Source organism: Ictalurus punctatus, chromosome 3, assembly GCF_001660625.3.
Source record: "Ictalurus punctatus breed USDA103 chromosome 3, Coco_2.0, whole genome shotgun sequence".
In the NCBI taxonomy this organism is placed as follows: domain Eukaryota; kingdom Metazoa; phylum Chordata; class Actinopteri; order Siluriformes; family Ictaluridae; genus Ictalurus; species Ictalurus punctatus.
In genome coordinates this window covers 12,813,520-12,831,021 of record NC_030418.2, presented here as the reverse complement: position 1 = coordinate 12,831,021, position 17,502 = coordinate 12,813,520, and the positions used below count along the sequence as shown (strand labels likewise).

Genomic DNA, 17,502 nt, shown 5'->3' with positions numbered 1-17,502 from the left:
ACATTGCAGCATAAGAATCGTATACAATTTGTGAAACATGGTGGTGGTAGTATCGTGGTTTGGGCCTGTTTTACTGCATCTGGGCCAGGACAACTTACCATCATTGATGGAACAATGAATTTTGAAGTATACCAGCAAATTCTGAAGGAAAATATCTGGTCATGAACTGAATCTTAAGAGAAAATGGGTCATGCAGTCACATAATGACCCTTAACACACAAGTCGTTCTACCAAAGAATAGTTAAAGAAGAATAAACTTAATGTTTTGGAATGTTCAAGTCAAAGTCCTGACCTTAATCCAATACAAATGTTGTGGAAGGACCTGACGCAAGGAGGTCATGTGGGAAACCCACCAAAATCCCAAAGTGGAAGCTGTTCTGTACTGAGGAATGGGTTAAAATTCCTCCAAGCCGATGTGCAGGACTGATCAATGGTTACTGGAAATGTTTAATTGCAGTTATTGCTGCACAAGGGGGTCACACCAGATACTGAAAGCAAAGGTTCACATACTTGCTACTCACAGATATGTAATATTGGATCATTTTCGTCAATAAATAAATGAGCAAGTATAATATTTTTGTCTCATTTGTTTAATTGGGCTCTCTTTATCTACATTTAGGACTTCTAAAAGAAAAAAAAGAAAGAAAGATAAATCTGATGTTTTATTTATGCAGAAATATATAAAATTCTAAAGGGTTTACAATCTCTCAAGCACCCCTGTATATCCTTGCAAAAGTAAAAGCATATTGTGTGAGTTGTAAGCGCTCGTACAACTTTGAGAAGCTCTAAACACTTTATATACTTTACACTGATATTGAGAATGTTTAAATATTGTTTTTCTCTGAACATTAAATTATGAACATTAAGTGTGCTTTCAGTTTCTCAAAAATGTAGATGTTAGGAGTCGCATAATTTCAACCCCACTACCCTGTTGGAATGCAAACAATAAAGTCATCCAACAGAGTGTGATTCCACTGCCACTGGTAGACTATAAAGCCTCACTTCAACTTGGCATGTGATATCATGTTTTTTTTAAATTCCGTGTCTGATGGAAACACCTGGGTAACATTTTCAAGAAACACACATGTCCAGCATTCTTCATGAGTGTTTTATCATGGAAGGAAAATGAAGAAGAAGAAGAATGGAATGTTTAGCTTGTTGATGACTAGCTAATATTGCAGTGGCAGTGAATAAACATTTGTTATGAAATACTATGTATTGTATACTATATTGGCCAACCGTGCCACCGTCAGTGAGATCACATTTCTTCCCTTTCTGATGTTTGATATGAACAGTAACTGAAGCTCTTGACATATATTGGCATGATTTGATGGCACATGATTGGCTGAATTGGAAACTGCATGAATGAGCAAGTGTATGGGTGTACCTAATAAAGCGGCCCGTAAATGTAGTGGGGAGCAAAGTAAGCTGTCCTTTGGAAAGGGGAAGTTGTCACAATTAGGCATTAACTTTATGTTTGAATGCTCAAAATTGTATATTTACAATGAGTAGAAGAGTATAAAGTGTCTTTCGATACTTTAGCTACCATTCTGCTGTATGTTACATTAGCCTTGAGATATAGCCAGCATTAACGCCCATGTCAGTTCAGAGCAAGTTATCAAAAAGGCTTTGGAGTAAGTTATCGTATGTATCACATATGACAACATGCCTTGTTACATTATATAAACTGACACATAGAACTTGCTCAAAATCATTATGTCACTCATCCTTTCCAGATCTGTCCCCATTGGTTCTTTGAATAAGGTTGTTCTTGGTTCTGAATTTGAAATGTAAACAGGTACAACTCGACATTGATGGGGATTCCCCATCTAATCCTTTTGGACATTTGACCTTTCTGTGACCTTGACCCTGTCTGGACCAGTTCCAAAAATGAATCAATTCATCTTCTGGTTACAATGATGCAGTTCCATATAAGTCCTGCAAATATTCAACAACTTGTTGAGATTGTCGTTAATGAGAATCTCAGATGGATGCACCACCACCCCAAAAACATAATGCTTTCACCACCTCTTGGCAGATGGCTTAGTGGTTAGCAAGTTTCTCTTGTGATTCCTGGGTTGGCGGTTCAAATCCCACCTCAGCCCTATGTGTGCAGAGTTTGCATGTTCTCCCCTTGCTTCAAGGGTTTCCTCTGGGTACCCCAGTTTCCTCCCAGACTCCAAAGACATGCGTTGTATGATTGCTGATTGTGAATAGATGTGTGAGCGTGTGTGCAGTTGTGCAACCTACAATAGGTTGTCCATTGTGTCCCCAGCCCTGTGCCCTGAGTTCCCTGGGATAGGCTCCTTGCTCCCCCACAGTGTGGAAGATGGTTGGATGGATGGATGAATTTACGCCATTGTAATGTATTACACTCAGGAAATATACGAAAGAGTGAAAAGTGTGACAACATTCCCGAATCTGTTCCAGTGTAACAGCATATAAAGGGGGTTTTTAATCAGTATGACTAGCGAGTGTGTTATAAAGTGCCACACTCATAGAATGTGCAGTTTTTTTAATGGTTATAATGGGAATTGTACTGGTTTTAATGGAAACAGTAATGGTCCCTATGGGTCTCTACTGGTAATTTGTTGCCTTCTGTTGCTGGCATGTTATGTGTAGCGGGTACCATTAAGGACGAATAATGGTAATGGTTTTACTGTTTAGCTCGTTAGGTTTTGCTGTAGTGGAACAATTAGAATTTCTGTGATGGTTTCTATTGTTTTTTTTGTTTGTTTTTTTTTCCTTTCCAGCAGGATGTTAATATTCGCCACTGCGGAACCTACGAAGTTGAATGCCTTTACTGTTTCATTAAATTCTAGTTATAAGGCTAAACTTGTATATATATATATATATATATATATATATATATATATATATATATATATATAGAGAGAGAGAGAGAGAGAGAGAGAGAGAGAGAGAGAGAGTCTATATGAATTAGAATGATAGTTTTGCTGAGAAATGTACTAGAGAACATTGTCCCGAAGGAGCGAATTCAAAACTCGTACCTGTAGTGTAGTGGACCTTTGCTGCGCAGTGCGCATGCTCAGTAGTCGCTCGCCGCACTTGTGACAGTGTGCAGTGCGCTCGTGCGGCAGTGCGCATGCTCAGTGCTCACCGCGCTGTGCCGTGTGACAGTGTGCAGTCAGACCGCGGGTGTCGGAGGGACCGCGGGAGCTCGGTGGGATGTCTGCGCGGCTCTCCCTGTCTCTGAGCCGCCTGGAAGCGGAGATCGATCGCTGCCGGGCCGAGTGCCAATGGGACAGGATCCCGACTCTGGTGGATCAACTTGCAGCCGCTCGCTTCCATGAGGAAGGTAAGTGATGGACAGAGAGGTGAAGCTGTCATTTGTGCCACAGTGTTGCGCTGTTTTTTTTTTTTTTTTTTTTTTTTTTTTTTTTTTAACACTCTTCCGTGTGAACTTTGTACTGTATTGTTGGGAAACTCCTGTCAGCCGCACTTGCTTCAACTTTCCAGTTCCCTGTGACACAAGTGCGAGTGTCAGAAGTATGCTGTGTTTTTATAACTTCGTTTAAGGAGGTAAAAGTGATGCATAAATACTTTTACTAGTGTATGTTGCTTCTTGTGATGTGTCTAAACAGTGAACAGGCATTTATGTGATATTTGAAACTTCTCAGTTTTCATAGGACACACACACACACACACACACACACACACACACACACACACACACACACACACACACACACACACACACACATAACATGATGTACTGGAACACTGAGTGAGAGGTCATCCAGCAACTGCACAGAAATGGAAAAGGTGGCAGAACATATAGACAGAACAGTGCCAAGTGCTTAACTTGACACAACACAGTAGTGTTGAATGCCGTCATAGACCTAGAGCTATTAGCATAAGTAATGATGACCAGGGTCCAACGAGTACCCTGAATCCATTTCAGTGATGCTGTGGGAGGACTGGAGGAGTCAACTGCACATTCCGGATGTGTTAAGCTTCATAATGTGTGCTCAACCTTACAACAGACATTTTGCTCAGAACACTTACTGTACTAGCAAAAGTAATTTACATTATGCCTTTTTAACAACATAATAAGAATATAACAACACGAATACCATTTTCGATAGAAAAAAAAAGACTTGCCTGATTATCCAAATTACTTCAGAAGGCAGTCATGTAACTTACAGTTTCCTAACAATTTCGCAAAACGAGCTCTGCGAGCTCTGCACATTTGTGGCAGTTGGGTGTCCTTTAGAAATCCAAAAACGCACACACATTGCACAGAGTTGAATTTAGTCACCTCTTTTGCTTTTTCTTGTTCTGCTTTTGTTACTTCTTTAATAAACATTCTTCATTGTATGTGTAACGCACAATGCAATTGATAACACAAGTATGCTCTGATTACTAGTTAACAGTTGGTCGTTATGGAAAGTGTTCCAGAGTGAAGCGTTTTTAAAGCTGCATTTCTTCATGGAGATCAGCCAAATGTCCTCACCGTTTCAAAACTATTACATATTTATATGGTTATGGGAACATTTGATCCTTCACAAACCGCTAAAATACTTGCAATACTATCTTGGTGAAGTATTTCCAGTAACTTGAGTTTCTGTAGATAAATATGGTACTGTTATTACTTCAGTTAAGGGTAGTTGTAGGTTTTTGTTTTTTCTTTTCCACTTTTTGTCATATTTTTCCTATATTAATGTTGTTGTGGGGATATACAGTGTGATTCCTATGAAGTGCTGAATATATGCACAACATACAAGCATGCACATGACCAATTCACCTTGCTAAAGTAAACAAAGCTAGCATGATTAGCCTCAGCAGTGTGATACCTGTTGTTATTCCAAACAGTGAATTGTAGAGCAAAACCCACAACGTACATGCAGTGCTGTGTGATAAGTTCTACCACACTACAGCTGTGGTGTATAATACAGTGGTGCTTGAAAGTTTGGGTTCGAATTTTCTACATTTCTGCATAAATATGACCTAAAACATAATCAGATTTTCACAAAAGTAGATAAAGAGAACCCAATTAAACAAATGAGACAAAAATATTATACCTGGTCATTTCTTTATTGAGGAAAATAATTCAATATTAAATATCTGTGAGTGGCAAAAGTACGCAAACCTTTGCTTTCAGTATCTAGTGTGACCCGCTTGTGCAGCAGTAACTGTAACTAAACATTTCTGGTAACTGTTAATCAGTTTCTGCTAATCAGTCGTGCACATAGGCTTGGAGGAATTTTAGCCCATTCCTCAGTACAGAACAGTTTCAACTCTGGGATGTTGGTGGGTTTCCTCATATGAACCACTTGCTTCAGGTCCTTCCACAACATTTCTATTGAATTAAGGTCAGGACTTTGACGTGGCCATTCTAAAACAGTAACTTTATTCTTATTTAACCATTCTTTGGTAGAATGACGTGTGCTTAGGGTCATTGTCTTACTGCATTACCCATTTTGTCTTGAGATTCAGATCATGAACAGATACCCTGACATTTTCCTTTAGAATTCGCTGGTATAATTCAGAATTCATTGTTCCATCAACGATGGTAAGCTATCCTGGCCCAGATGCAGCAAAACAGGCTCTAACCACGATACAACCACCACCATGTTTCACAAATGGGAAAAGGTTCTTATTCTGGAATGCAGTGTTTTCCTTTCTCCAAACATACGCTTCTCATATAAACCAAAAAAAAATATTTTGGTCTCATCTGTCCACGAAAATTTTTTCCAAGAGCCTTCTTGCTTGTCCACATGATTTTGAGCAAACTGCAGAATGGCAGCAGTGTTCACATTTTGGATCATAGTGGCTTTCTCCTTGCAACCCTGCCATACATACCATTGTTGTTCAGTGTTCTCCTGATGGTGGACTCGTGAACATTAACATTAGCCAATGTGAAAGAGGCCTTTATTTACTTACAATTTACCCTGGGTTACTTTGTGACCTTGCAGACTATTATCGGTCTTGCTCTTGGATTGATCCTTTTTGATCGACCACTCCTGGGGAGGGAAACAATGGTCTCGAATTTCCTTGAATTTGTACATAATCTGTCTGACTGTAGATTGGTGAAGTCCAAACTTTTTAGAGATGGTTTTGTAACCTTTTCCAGCTTGATGAGCATCAACAACTATTTTTCTGTGTTTCCCAAAAAATCTCCATTGTTTGTGCTATGATACAGTTCCACAAACAAGATCAGAATTGTAGGTCCCCGTTCTTTAAATAAAACAGGGCACTCACTCATGCCTGATTGTCACCCCATTGATTGAAAACACCTGACTCTAATTTCAACTTCAAATTAACTGCTAATCTTAGCGGTTCACAAACTTTTGCCACTCACAGATATCATGGGCCTGTCTGGGCCTGTTTTGTTTCATTTTCATTGTATCATTTTCTTCAATAAATAAAGGACCACGTATAGTATTTTTTGTCACATTTGTTCAATTGGGTTATTTTTGTCTATTTTTGTTTTGGGTCATTTGTATGTAGATATACAGAAAATTCTAAAGGGTTCATAAACTTTCAAGCACCACTGTATATGTCCATGAGGTGGGTTAGTGACCAGTGTTCTGATGCAGTACATGATCTTGGAATCTGATTACTATACTTGAGAGGGTCAATTAGTAGTAAGTTTAGGCAGTTGGACATGTGTTGATTAAATCTCCAAGTAATTAATGAAATCTTCAGGAGTTTAACACACTTAGAGGGTGAGTAAGCTGATGGTTTATGAAGTGATCTAAGGAGTTCTATGTATGCAGTTAACTCACCTTCTGTAAGTTGGTCTGGATAGTGTCTGCCAAATGCTGTAAATGTAAATGTAATATACAGTTGCAATGAAAATTATTCAACCCCTGTTGGAAATCAGGTTCATTGTCAAAATTTACAGACTTTCAGCTGTTTGTAATGAACAAATCAAACAAAAGTAATTGAAATAGTTCAACACAATGAATGCTTCAAGTGGTTTCCTCAAATTCAACTGAAAATGCAACTGATTTCTCCAGTTTCAAAATTATTCAACCCCTTCATGGCAAGCATCTTCAGTACTTATTAGAGCACCCTTTTGCTGTTATGACCTGCTGCTAACGAGATGCATAGCCAGACACCAGCTTCCTGAGGAATCTTATCCCATTCCTCATGAGCAATGGCCTCCAGTTCAATAATATACTCGGGTTTGCTTGCTGCAAATGCCTTCTTCAAATCCCACCAGAGATTTTCTATGGGGTTCAAGTCTACTCTATGGGGTTCAAGTAGGGGAAACCTACTGTGATGGCCCTGTAGAATCTTCCAGGACTTTCTCTGCAACAAAGCCTTGGTGGAATTTGAGGTATGCTTGGGATCATTGCCCTGTTGGAAAGTCCAATGATGTCCAAGCTTCAGCTTCCTCACAGATGACATGACATTTTCTAATAGGATTTCCTGATACTTCAATGAATCCATCTTGCCTTCCACACGCTGCAGCTTTCCAGTGGCAGAGGATGCAAAGCAGCCCCAGGGCATCACCGAGCCACCACCATGCTTGACTGTGGACAGAGTGTTATTTCTTCATTCTTCTTATCCAAACATACCGCCGATCCATTGCGCTGAAAAGTTTTGTTTCATCTCTCCCCAGAACAGAATCCCAAAGCTTATGTGGCTTATTTATATTATTTTGAGCCGAATTTTCTTGTACTTTTGGGTCTGTAGTGGTGTACATCTTGGAGTTCTGGCATGGAAACCTTCTGTGTTTAGTACAATCCTTACTTTGCTCACTGAAACCTCAGTGCCTGTTGCCACCAAGTCTTGCTGCCCCTAGCCAGTTTAGGTATTTCATGTGTTCCAGCTCAAGCACACCTGGTGCAACTAATGAAGCCATTGATTAGTTGCATCAGGTGTGCTTGAGACAACTCCTGTTTTGTATATTTGTGCTGTTGTGAGGGATTCCATTCAGGGGGTTGAATAATTTTCAATTGAATTTGGGGAAACCACTTGAAGCGTTCATTGTGTTGAACTATTTCAATTGCTTTTGTTTGATTTGTTCATTGCAAACAGCTGAAAGTCTATACATTTTGACAAAAACCTCATTTGCAATGGGGGCTGAATCATTTTGATTGCAACTGTAAATGTGTTATAATCTTGAAGATCTTTCACCACTCGACTTCAAACATTACAAGTCACCTAGACTTTTATTAAATTACCAAATACTATAATCTGGCTTTTTTGTGTAGAATTTTTTTGCTCTGCTTCTCAAGTGTTAATGTCTATGAAACTATTGGAAAATGTTTGAGGTGATATTAACTTGATATACAACATCATGCACTGTCTCTATTGTCGGACATACCAGTCTTCAGTGGAGAGGTGTAAGAACCCGGACCAAACAGGAAACGCAATATGTATACAAGATCTCTACAAAAGGAAAACGAACATTTCAGAATATCTTGTGGTTTAACTTTGTAATTGTGCCAAAACAAACACAACTGAAGTCATTAAGTGTCATTAGACCTTTAGCAGACTCTCAGCCCCAAGATATCTTGGAAGAAAACAAAGCAACTTAATGGCCAATGTGTTTTCTATCTGAGTTGTTTGGGTGGAGCTCAAACATACATTGCAGACCTGTGACTACTTGTCTCTGCAATAACAAAGTGGTGCTTATTTAAGATTGGATTTCTTAAGTCTGATACTTTAAGCTTTTAAAAATAATGAAGATAGCCACAGTAAGAAATCACGTGCATGTTGGTACTGTGTTGTGACAGGAAGATACAGCATTAGAGCGCAGCATTAAAATGTTTTAGCCTTCAATTGGGCCATTATTGTATCTTCCATTATTAGGTATTTTTATGATTGAAAATATATAATTTTATATATATAACATAACATTAAAACCACCTGCCTAATATTATATAGGTCCCCCTTGTACCACCGAAACAGCTCTGCCTCATCGAGAGATGGACTCCACAAGACCTCTGAAGGTGTGCTGTGGTATCTGGCCCCAAGACTTTAGCAGCAGATCATTTAAATCCTGTGAGGTGGGGACTTCATGGATCTTGTTTGTCCAACAGATTTGAAGAATCGGGAGGCCAAGTCAACACCTTGAGCTCTTTGTTCCTCAAATCATTCCTGAACAATTTTTGCAGTTTGACAGGGCTCATTATTCTTCTGAAAGAGGCCACTGCCATTAGGGAATACTGTTGTCATGAAGCAGTGTACTTGGTCTGCAACAATGTTTAGGTGATACGTGTCAAAGTAACAGCTACGTAAATGCCAGGACCCAAGGTTTCCCAGCAGCACATTGCCCATAGCATCACACTGCCTCCACCGGCTTGCCTTTTTCCCATAGTGCATCCTGATGTCATCTCTTCTCCAGGTAAGTGACACACACACACACCCATTGCTCCATGGCCCAGTTCTGATGCTCATCTGCCCATTGTAGGTGCTTTTGGCAGTGGACAGGGGTCAGCATGGGCACTCTGACCGGTCTGTGGCTGTGCAGCCCCATTGCACAGCAAGCTGTGATGCACTGTGTGTTCTGACACCTATCATAGCCAGCATTGACTTTTTCAGTAATTTCTGCTACAATAGCACTTTTGTGAGATCAGACCAGACGGGCTAGCCTTCTCTCCCCACGCTCATCTGTGAGCCTTGCGTGCCCATGACCCAGTCTCCGGTTCACCGGTTGTCCTTCCTTGTGCCACTTTTGGTAGGTATTAGCCACTGCTTGTCAGGAACACTAAACAAGACCCGCTGTTTTGGAGAAGCACTGAACCAGTCATCTAACCATCAAAATTTGGCCCTTTTCAGAGTTGCTCAGCTCTTTATGCTTGCTCATTTTTCCAACACATCAACTATGAGAACTAACTCATTACTTGCTGCCTAATATATCCCACCCCTTGACATGTGCCATTGTAACGAGATAATCAATGTTATTCATTCACTTGTCAGCTTGTCAGTGGATTTAATTTTATAGCTGATATCATATTAAAGTGTGTTTTAAAAGTTTGCATTTGAAAATGTACTCTTTTTACCTTCAAAATCAGGAAAAACTAATGATAATATTGTATTTGTACCATGAATTTGATAACATTTTGATGTATCATACACAAGCATACCATATGTGTATTGTTCCTAGACTGTTTAATTCATTCATAAACCCATTTATGCCCATAGACCTAATATCTTTTTTTGTTTTGTTTTGTTTTGTTTTGTTTCCTGATATAATAGTGTATTTTAGTGTAAGTCCACTTTGTGCCACTACCTATCTAGTCATCAGTCATGCTTACTAAAGCAACTACTAATCAGAGTAATTTTTTTCCCCAGTAAAAATAATTTCAATGAAAATAAAAATAATCAGTCCACAAATAATAGTCCACCTTGTTCTGAATAAGGTAAAACCATTTTTGTAACCCTTTAGATTTTAATTTAAATAAGACCCATTTTAGTCTTCAATGAAAAGGGTTACTTTTTGTCAATTAAACTTATGAATAAGTCACTAAAAGTAAATGAAAATACAAAAGTGTCTTACAATAAAAAAACAAACTAACATGTTTTTAGATTGGGACTTAAGCTCCGGGAAATAATGTAGTAAAGAAAATTTCCAGTAAAATTAAAAATGGATTCTCTCTCTCTCTCTCTCTCCCTCCATGGCATGTGAAGATGACTACGGGTTGCTGCTCCAGGCTGAGGCTCTGCTGGAAGATTGCCTGCTTGAGAACGTGGCTCTTCTTCGGAACTCCACCCCTCTGTCCGAACACACTCAACCCAAATTAGCCCAAGCCAAAGGGCATTTGAACAGCCTACTAAGCAGAGGACGCCTGGAGGTGTGTCACAGCGTCTTATCACTGTTACATACTATACATGTGTGTGAAGGAGTGTGAGAGTTTATAGTCATAGTCTGTCTTGTAAATGTAATCGATGTGAACTGAACAGTAATGTTCTAGTCCTTAACCATAAAACTAAATCTTCTCTTATCTATAACTGTAAATCTGTATTTCTGTTAAAGATTGTAAATTACTGATGGTAGTGGAGAGGATTTTACTCATCAATAGCCATATAAACTCTCTTTATCTGTTGACTCAATACCTTGGAATATATTATTATTAATGAAAAGAAAATTTATGATACAGCATGGCTGCATCATAAATAAATCAGACTTTAGTTTATTTTCCAGTTTTTACCGCCAGCAAACTAGCTTTAGTTCATTTGAAAACATATTTTAAATAGAATGTAGACTCTAAAGCTTCTCAGTATATGTTTGAGAATCACATTTGTTTGTTTCTCCCCAGCCACACTACCTGAATGAAGCTTTACTCCTACTGGCCAAGGTGCACTATACACAGGGTCACTATCGAGATGCCCAAGGCATGTGCGCCCGAGCTGGCATTGAGGAATTCACCCAGGATGAGCAGCCCCTTTACCGTCTGCGCCTGCTGGCCGAGGCTTTTGTTATCAAAGGTACAAGCTGCTTAGAAATGATGCTTAGTGTTGTGCAAAAGACTCTATTTTGCTAACTATGTTGAATGAAATTTTAACAGTAATGTGTAATAGGAGGTTATTATGTGGCAGTAACAGTAACATATTTACAAACCCCATTTCCATAAAAGTTCCAAAAAATTTTCTAAAATGCAATAAAGACTAAAATCTGTGATTTGTCAAGTCAAGATATTCAGTATTTTCATTCACCAACTTAATTTTTATTGTGTAAATATAGACAAATTAAGAATATGATGCCTGCAACACACTCAAAAAACAGTTGGGACAGAGGCAAAATAAGACTGAAAAGTTTATAGAATATTCAAGGTACATCATTTTGGAGGCTTCCACGATAATCAGGTTAAGTGGTAACGGGGAGGGTATCATGATTGGGCATCCACCAAAAGCTCAGTCTTAGCAAGCAAGGATGGGTCGTGGCTCACCACTTTGTGCCAAACTTCGAGAGAGAATTGTCGGTCAGTTCAAAAAGAACGCGCTCAACACAAGATTGCAAAGAATTTAGGTCTTTCACCATCTGCAGTGCATAATATTGTGAAAAGGTTCAGGGAATCCAGAGAAATCTCATCGCGTAAAGGGCAAGGCCGGAAACCACTGTTGAATGTGCATGACCTTCGAGCCCTCATGCAGCGTTGCCAAAGAAATCATCTTGCTACTGTGATAAATATAACCACATGGGCTTGGGAGTACTTCGGAAAATCGTTGTTACTTAACACAGTCCGCCACTGCATCCAGAAATGCAACCTGAAACGTCACACATCAACTCTACGCAGAAACACAGCTGAGTTCTCTGGGCCCGAGCTCACTTCAGATGGACTGAAACGCAGTGGAAATGTGTACTATGGTCAGATGAGTCCATATTTCAACTTGTGCCAAAGATGGAAAAGATCAACCAGACTGTTATCAGTGAAAGGTGCAAAAGCCAGCATCTATGATGGTATGGAGGTGCATCAGTGCCCACAGCATGGGTGACTTGCATATGTGTGAAAGTACCATTAACACGGAGGTGTATATTGGGATTTTTATAGAGACATATGCTACCATCAAGGCAACGTCTTTTCCCAGAAAGTCCATGGTTATTTCAGCAGGACACTGCCAGGCCTCATTCAGCACGTGCTACAACAGCACGGCTTCGTAGATAAAGAGTGCGTGTGCTTGACTGGCCTGCCGGCAGTCCAGATCTGTCTGCTATTGAAAATGTATGGTGCTTCATGAAGAGGAGAATCAGACAGTGCGACCAAGGTCTGTTGAAGTCTTGTATCAAGAAAAAATGGACAAAAATTCCATGTGTAAATCTGCAACAATTAGTATCCTCAGTTCCCATCTGATTAAAAAGTGTCATTAAAAGGAAGGGTGATGTAACACAGGGGTGAAAATGCCTCTGTCCCAACTTTTTTTTGAGTATGTTGCAGGCATTAAATTTAAAATGTGTTTATATTAATAAAATACAATTGAGTTGATCAGTGAAAACGCTATAAATCTTTTCTTTGTACTTTTGTCAGTTAAATAAAGGTTCAAGAGAATTAATAAATCCCAGATTTTTGTTTATATTACATTTTAGAAAATATTTATGGAAATGGGGTTTGTACAGACTAAATACAATATTTTGCCTTTTTTTGCTGCATCCTACATCACAGCACTCATCCACAGAATGTAGTTAAAGAAACTCAAATCCAAGTTGCCACAGGTAGTATTTCTGCTTTTTTTTTAAAGTTGGATTGGGGTGTCACTGTGTTCCATCAGGTTTAAGAAATGGTAGACTTCCTAATCGGCAATACTTTTTCCAGTTTGAGTGGGGGGAAGCAGGTACAGTGCTGTGAAAAAATGTTTGCCCCATCCTGATTTCTTCTGTGTTTGTGTATGCTAAAATGTTTCAGAAATTAAAACAACATCTAAGATAAAACAAAGGCAACCTCAGTAAACACAAAATACATATATGAAGAGTTTTTAAATGATAATGTAATTTATTGAAGCAAAAAAAGTTATCCTATACCAACTGGGCCTGTGTGAAAATGTATTTGCCCCCATAGTTACTAATTCCCCAAATCTACGTGTAGGGATGCTTTCCTGCTTCAGGGCCTGGGCGACTTGCAATAATTGAGGGAAACATGAATTCTGCTCTCTACCAGAAAATCCTAAAGGAGAATGTCCGGTCTTCAGTCCATAAGTTGAAACTCAAGTGCAACTGGATTATGCAGCAAGATAATGATCCAAAGTGTAGGAGTAAATCCACTTCTGAATGGCTCCAAAAAAAGCAAAATTAAAGTTTTGAAATGGCCTAGTCAAAGTCCTGACTTGAACCCCATGGAGATGCTGTGGCAGGACCTTAAACAGGCAGTGCATGCTTTGAAAACCATCCAATGTGGCTGAACTAAAGCATTTCTGCAGAGAAAAGTGGGCCACAATTCATCCACAGCACTGTGAAAGACTGATCCAGTTATCGGAAGTGTTATAGTTATTGCTGATTAAAGGTGGCACAAACAGATTTTAAGTTTAAGGGGGCAATTAGTTTTTCACATGGGTGATAGGTGTTGGATAAATTTTTTGCTTTAATAAAATAAATCAATAAATAAACTGTATCGTGTGTATACTCAGGTCGCCTTTGTTTTATGTTGTTTTTCGCTTGAATATCTAGAACTAGTATGAGATATACACAAAAACAGAAGAACTCAGGATAATTTTTCAACAGCACTGTACATTTCCATATATGAGCCTGAAATCCTTTAGGCAGTTTAAACGCACTGGGGAAGTGCTCTCATGGGGCTTTGAGTCCACAAATTAGCGACTGCCTCAGGTATGCTCACACTTGGAGTACGGCGGCTAGGACATTTGAGATGGAAATATCCTGTGGTTATTCTCTTCCACTTGTGCGTGTGAGTTTCTCCAAAATAAAACGAATAAGCCTGAATCCAGGGAAGGAATGCGTAGAAATCTGCGTCACTCTCTGTGAGAAAGGGGCTATATATAGTTGTCCCAGAAACTTACATTGAAAACAGATTGGCTTGAACGCTTATCATGAGTCATTGTGTTTAGAAAGAGGAATGATCAGAATGATCATTTATGCCACGACTGCACTAGAGTCATCAGAACAAATTGCAATATTAGATATTTGTGTATAAGACAAACCTCTGCATTTCTGAATCTCTCAGTTTCAGTTTTTCACCTTTTGACAAGTTTATAAGCACACTGCCTAAAGTATTTGGCTAAAGTGACCTTTTAAATCATATAATAAATGTTGTTTTTTGTTTGTTTGCTTTTTTTAGTTTTAGCATAGGTTTTAAGTTATGAAATTCTGTATTTATGTGAACATCACTGGTATGATCCAATGAGGTCAACGTCAAAAGTCAAAGTAAAGTACAGTTATCATTGTTAAAATAAAAGCATGTATCACAGCAATATGAGTGACACCAGAATGTTATTTATCCTTGGGTAAATGTGACCCTGGATCCAAGATCTTTTTGGTGCTCTATTTTATGGTTCCATGTACCAATAGCAATGCACAAGCTGAGTTCTCTGACTGTCTTGCTGCATCTGCGTTGGCAGTTGGTCCTCATTTGATTAAGCCTCATATCTGCTCCCCTCCTCCCTTCCTGCCTAGGAGTTATACACAGATTTATTTGTATATTAATGACCTTTGCAACCTCCTCTGGTGGAGGTCTGCACTCTCTTTCTCTCTCTCTCTCTCTCTTAGTCTCTCAGTGCGTGCAGAGAAATGTGGTTATTATCAGTAGTTATAATAACTACTAACAGATATTATCAGCATTTTCACTGGACACAGTAGCCTGAACCCTTTTTTGTGTCGGGGGTTTCTGTCCTGGTCTTTTATCTGTCCTTGCAGTTCTCTCTTTTTGATTCTCCCCATACATTATTCACTGCTGAACACAGTCCCCTCCGAAACTATTGGAACGGCAAGGCCAATTCAATTGTTTGTGCTGTACACCAAAGACATTTGGGTTTGAGATCAAAAGATGGATATGAGACGAGAGTTTAGGATTTCAGCTTTTATTTCCTGATATTTACATCTAGATGTGGTAAACAAGATAAAACATAGATTTTTTTTGTATCAGAGCACACAATTTGTAGGTGAGGAAAAGTATAGGAACTGATAAATATTTAAATAAATTAAAGTAAATAACACTTAATATTTAGTTGAATATGTCTTGCATCAATAACTGCATCAAGCCTGAGACTCACTGACATCACTAAATTGTTGGTTTCTTCTTTTGTGATGCTTTTCCAGGCTTTTCCGCAGCCTCTTTCAGTTGTTGTTTGTTTCAGGGTGGGGGGGGGGGGGGGGGGGGTCTCCCTTCAGTCTCCTCTTCAGTCTCCTCTTCAGGAGGTGAAATGCTGCTCAATCTGGTTAAGGTCTGGTGATTGACTTGGCCAGTCTATAACCTTCCACTTTTCCTCCCTGATGAAGTCTTTTGTTGTGTTGGCAGTGTGTTTTGAAAAAACACATAGTGGATTGTGAGACCTTCACCCCTGCCCTGTGGAGGTTGTTGGTGATGTCAGTGACTGTTGTTTTGGGGGTTTTCTTCACAGCTCTCACAATGTTTCTGTCATCAGCTGTTGTTCTCCTTGGCTGACTCATTCTGTGTCTGTTGCTCAGTACACCAGTGGTTTCTTTCTTTTTCAGGACAGTGCAAATTGTTGTTTTGGCTACGCCCAATGTTTGTGGAATGCCTCGGATAGATTTTCCCTCTTTTCTCAGCTTCACTGTAGCTTGCTTTTCTCCCATTAACAGGTCTCTGATCTTCATGTAGGTTTATCCTTTTTAACAACAAATGCAGTCTTCTCAGGTGAAACAGAAGGCTCAAACCAAGAATAGATGTTCAGAGATATTTATTGTTTAAACAGTCAATCTAACAGGACCCACCTGGGTAACAAGAAACACCTGTCAGTCACACAGTAAGATTTTAGCTTGCATACAAACTGGGTGGTCTGATACAAAATGTGCTGTGTTCTGTGTCATTTAACACATCTACATATAAATACCAGAAAATAACAGCTGAAATTCTAAACTCTCTTTTCATATTAATTGTTTGATCTCAAACCCAACTGACTTCAGTCTACAGCAAAAACAAATGTATTGACCTTGCCATTCCAATAGTTTCAGAGGGGACTGTATATTATACTATTATCAATGGCAGATGAGATTCCTCTTTCTGGAAAGTCTGTGTCTCTGTTTGCAGGTCTGTCTCTGGACCATCAAACAGTGTCTGCAGCCTCGCGTGTTCGTCTCTCTGAGAGAGAAGAAGAATGCTTGTCCTGTTATCTCCGGGCCTGTGATACTGCTCTGCTCTTCCTACAAGAGTTAGACAAGGTCTTTTTGTTTTAAACATAGCTTAAGTTAACTGAGTCTTTTAAGTCTGCTGTCTGACTTTTGCTCTAAATTTCTATTTTTTTGTTCATTTAGACTGTGTGAATGAAGGATTTAGTATGATAAACTGCTGGTTTTGTGTGATAAAATGTTCCTGCTGTTTAACTGTTGTTTAAATGTCCTAGTGTTGTGCTGCTTTAACAGGCTGTTTGCACAATGAGTAACAAGACAGCCAAAAGCAGCGTATCAGCTAGTCCAGTAGAGGTGGACCCAGGTTACTTCCTGCAGGCTGCTCTCCAGAGTGCATATCTCTGCCTGCTACACAAAGGGTGAGCTAGTCTGTGGGTGTGGGTGTGTGCGTGTTTGTGTGTCTGTGCGTGTGTGTGTGTGTACGCTGTACTCATGCCACTTCATGTGTCTTAGTCTCAAATCCAAAGTTAAGTTCAAAATACCTAAGCTGCTACTCCGGTCCAGTCATGAATGGAAGAGAAATGGGGACATTTTGAATTTATCAATTGGACATTTATATTTGTATTTATACGACAGAGCATGCACAATTAAGTCAAAGGTTTGAATTCAAAAGCTTTATATAAGCTCATGATCTCAAATCTAAGTTACAATTACACAATAAAGCTATATTGAGCATGCTACCTACGTATGGTAATTACTATACTGTAAGAATAGTAGCAAGCAGGTTTGGATGTAGCTCATAACTGTCACTTTTGCTGATTGTACTA

At 39.2% G+C, this 17,502-nt stretch overlaps 1 protein-coding gene across 1 annotated transcript in view; it reads left to right on the top strand.

The window, feature by feature from the left end:
* Positions 1-3,097: 3,097 nt before the first annotated feature.
* Positions 3,098-17,502, top strand: part of ttc7a (tetratricopeptide repeat domain 7A) — a 43,257-nt gene continuing 28,852 nt past the window's right edge. The window contains exons 1-5 of the mRNA XM_017463922.3: positions 3,098-3,319; positions 10,612-10,775; positions 11,241-11,409; positions 16,638-16,768; positions 16,970-17,094. Coding sequence (XP_017319411.2) covers positions 3,190-3,319; positions 10,612-10,775; positions 11,241-11,409; positions 16,638-16,768; positions 16,970-17,094 — 719 coding nt within the window. The 5' untranslated portion in view covers positions 3,098-3,189. The remainder of the gene's footprint in view (positions 3,320-10,611; positions 10,776-11,240; positions 11,410-16,637; positions 16,769-16,969; positions 17,095-17,502) is intronic.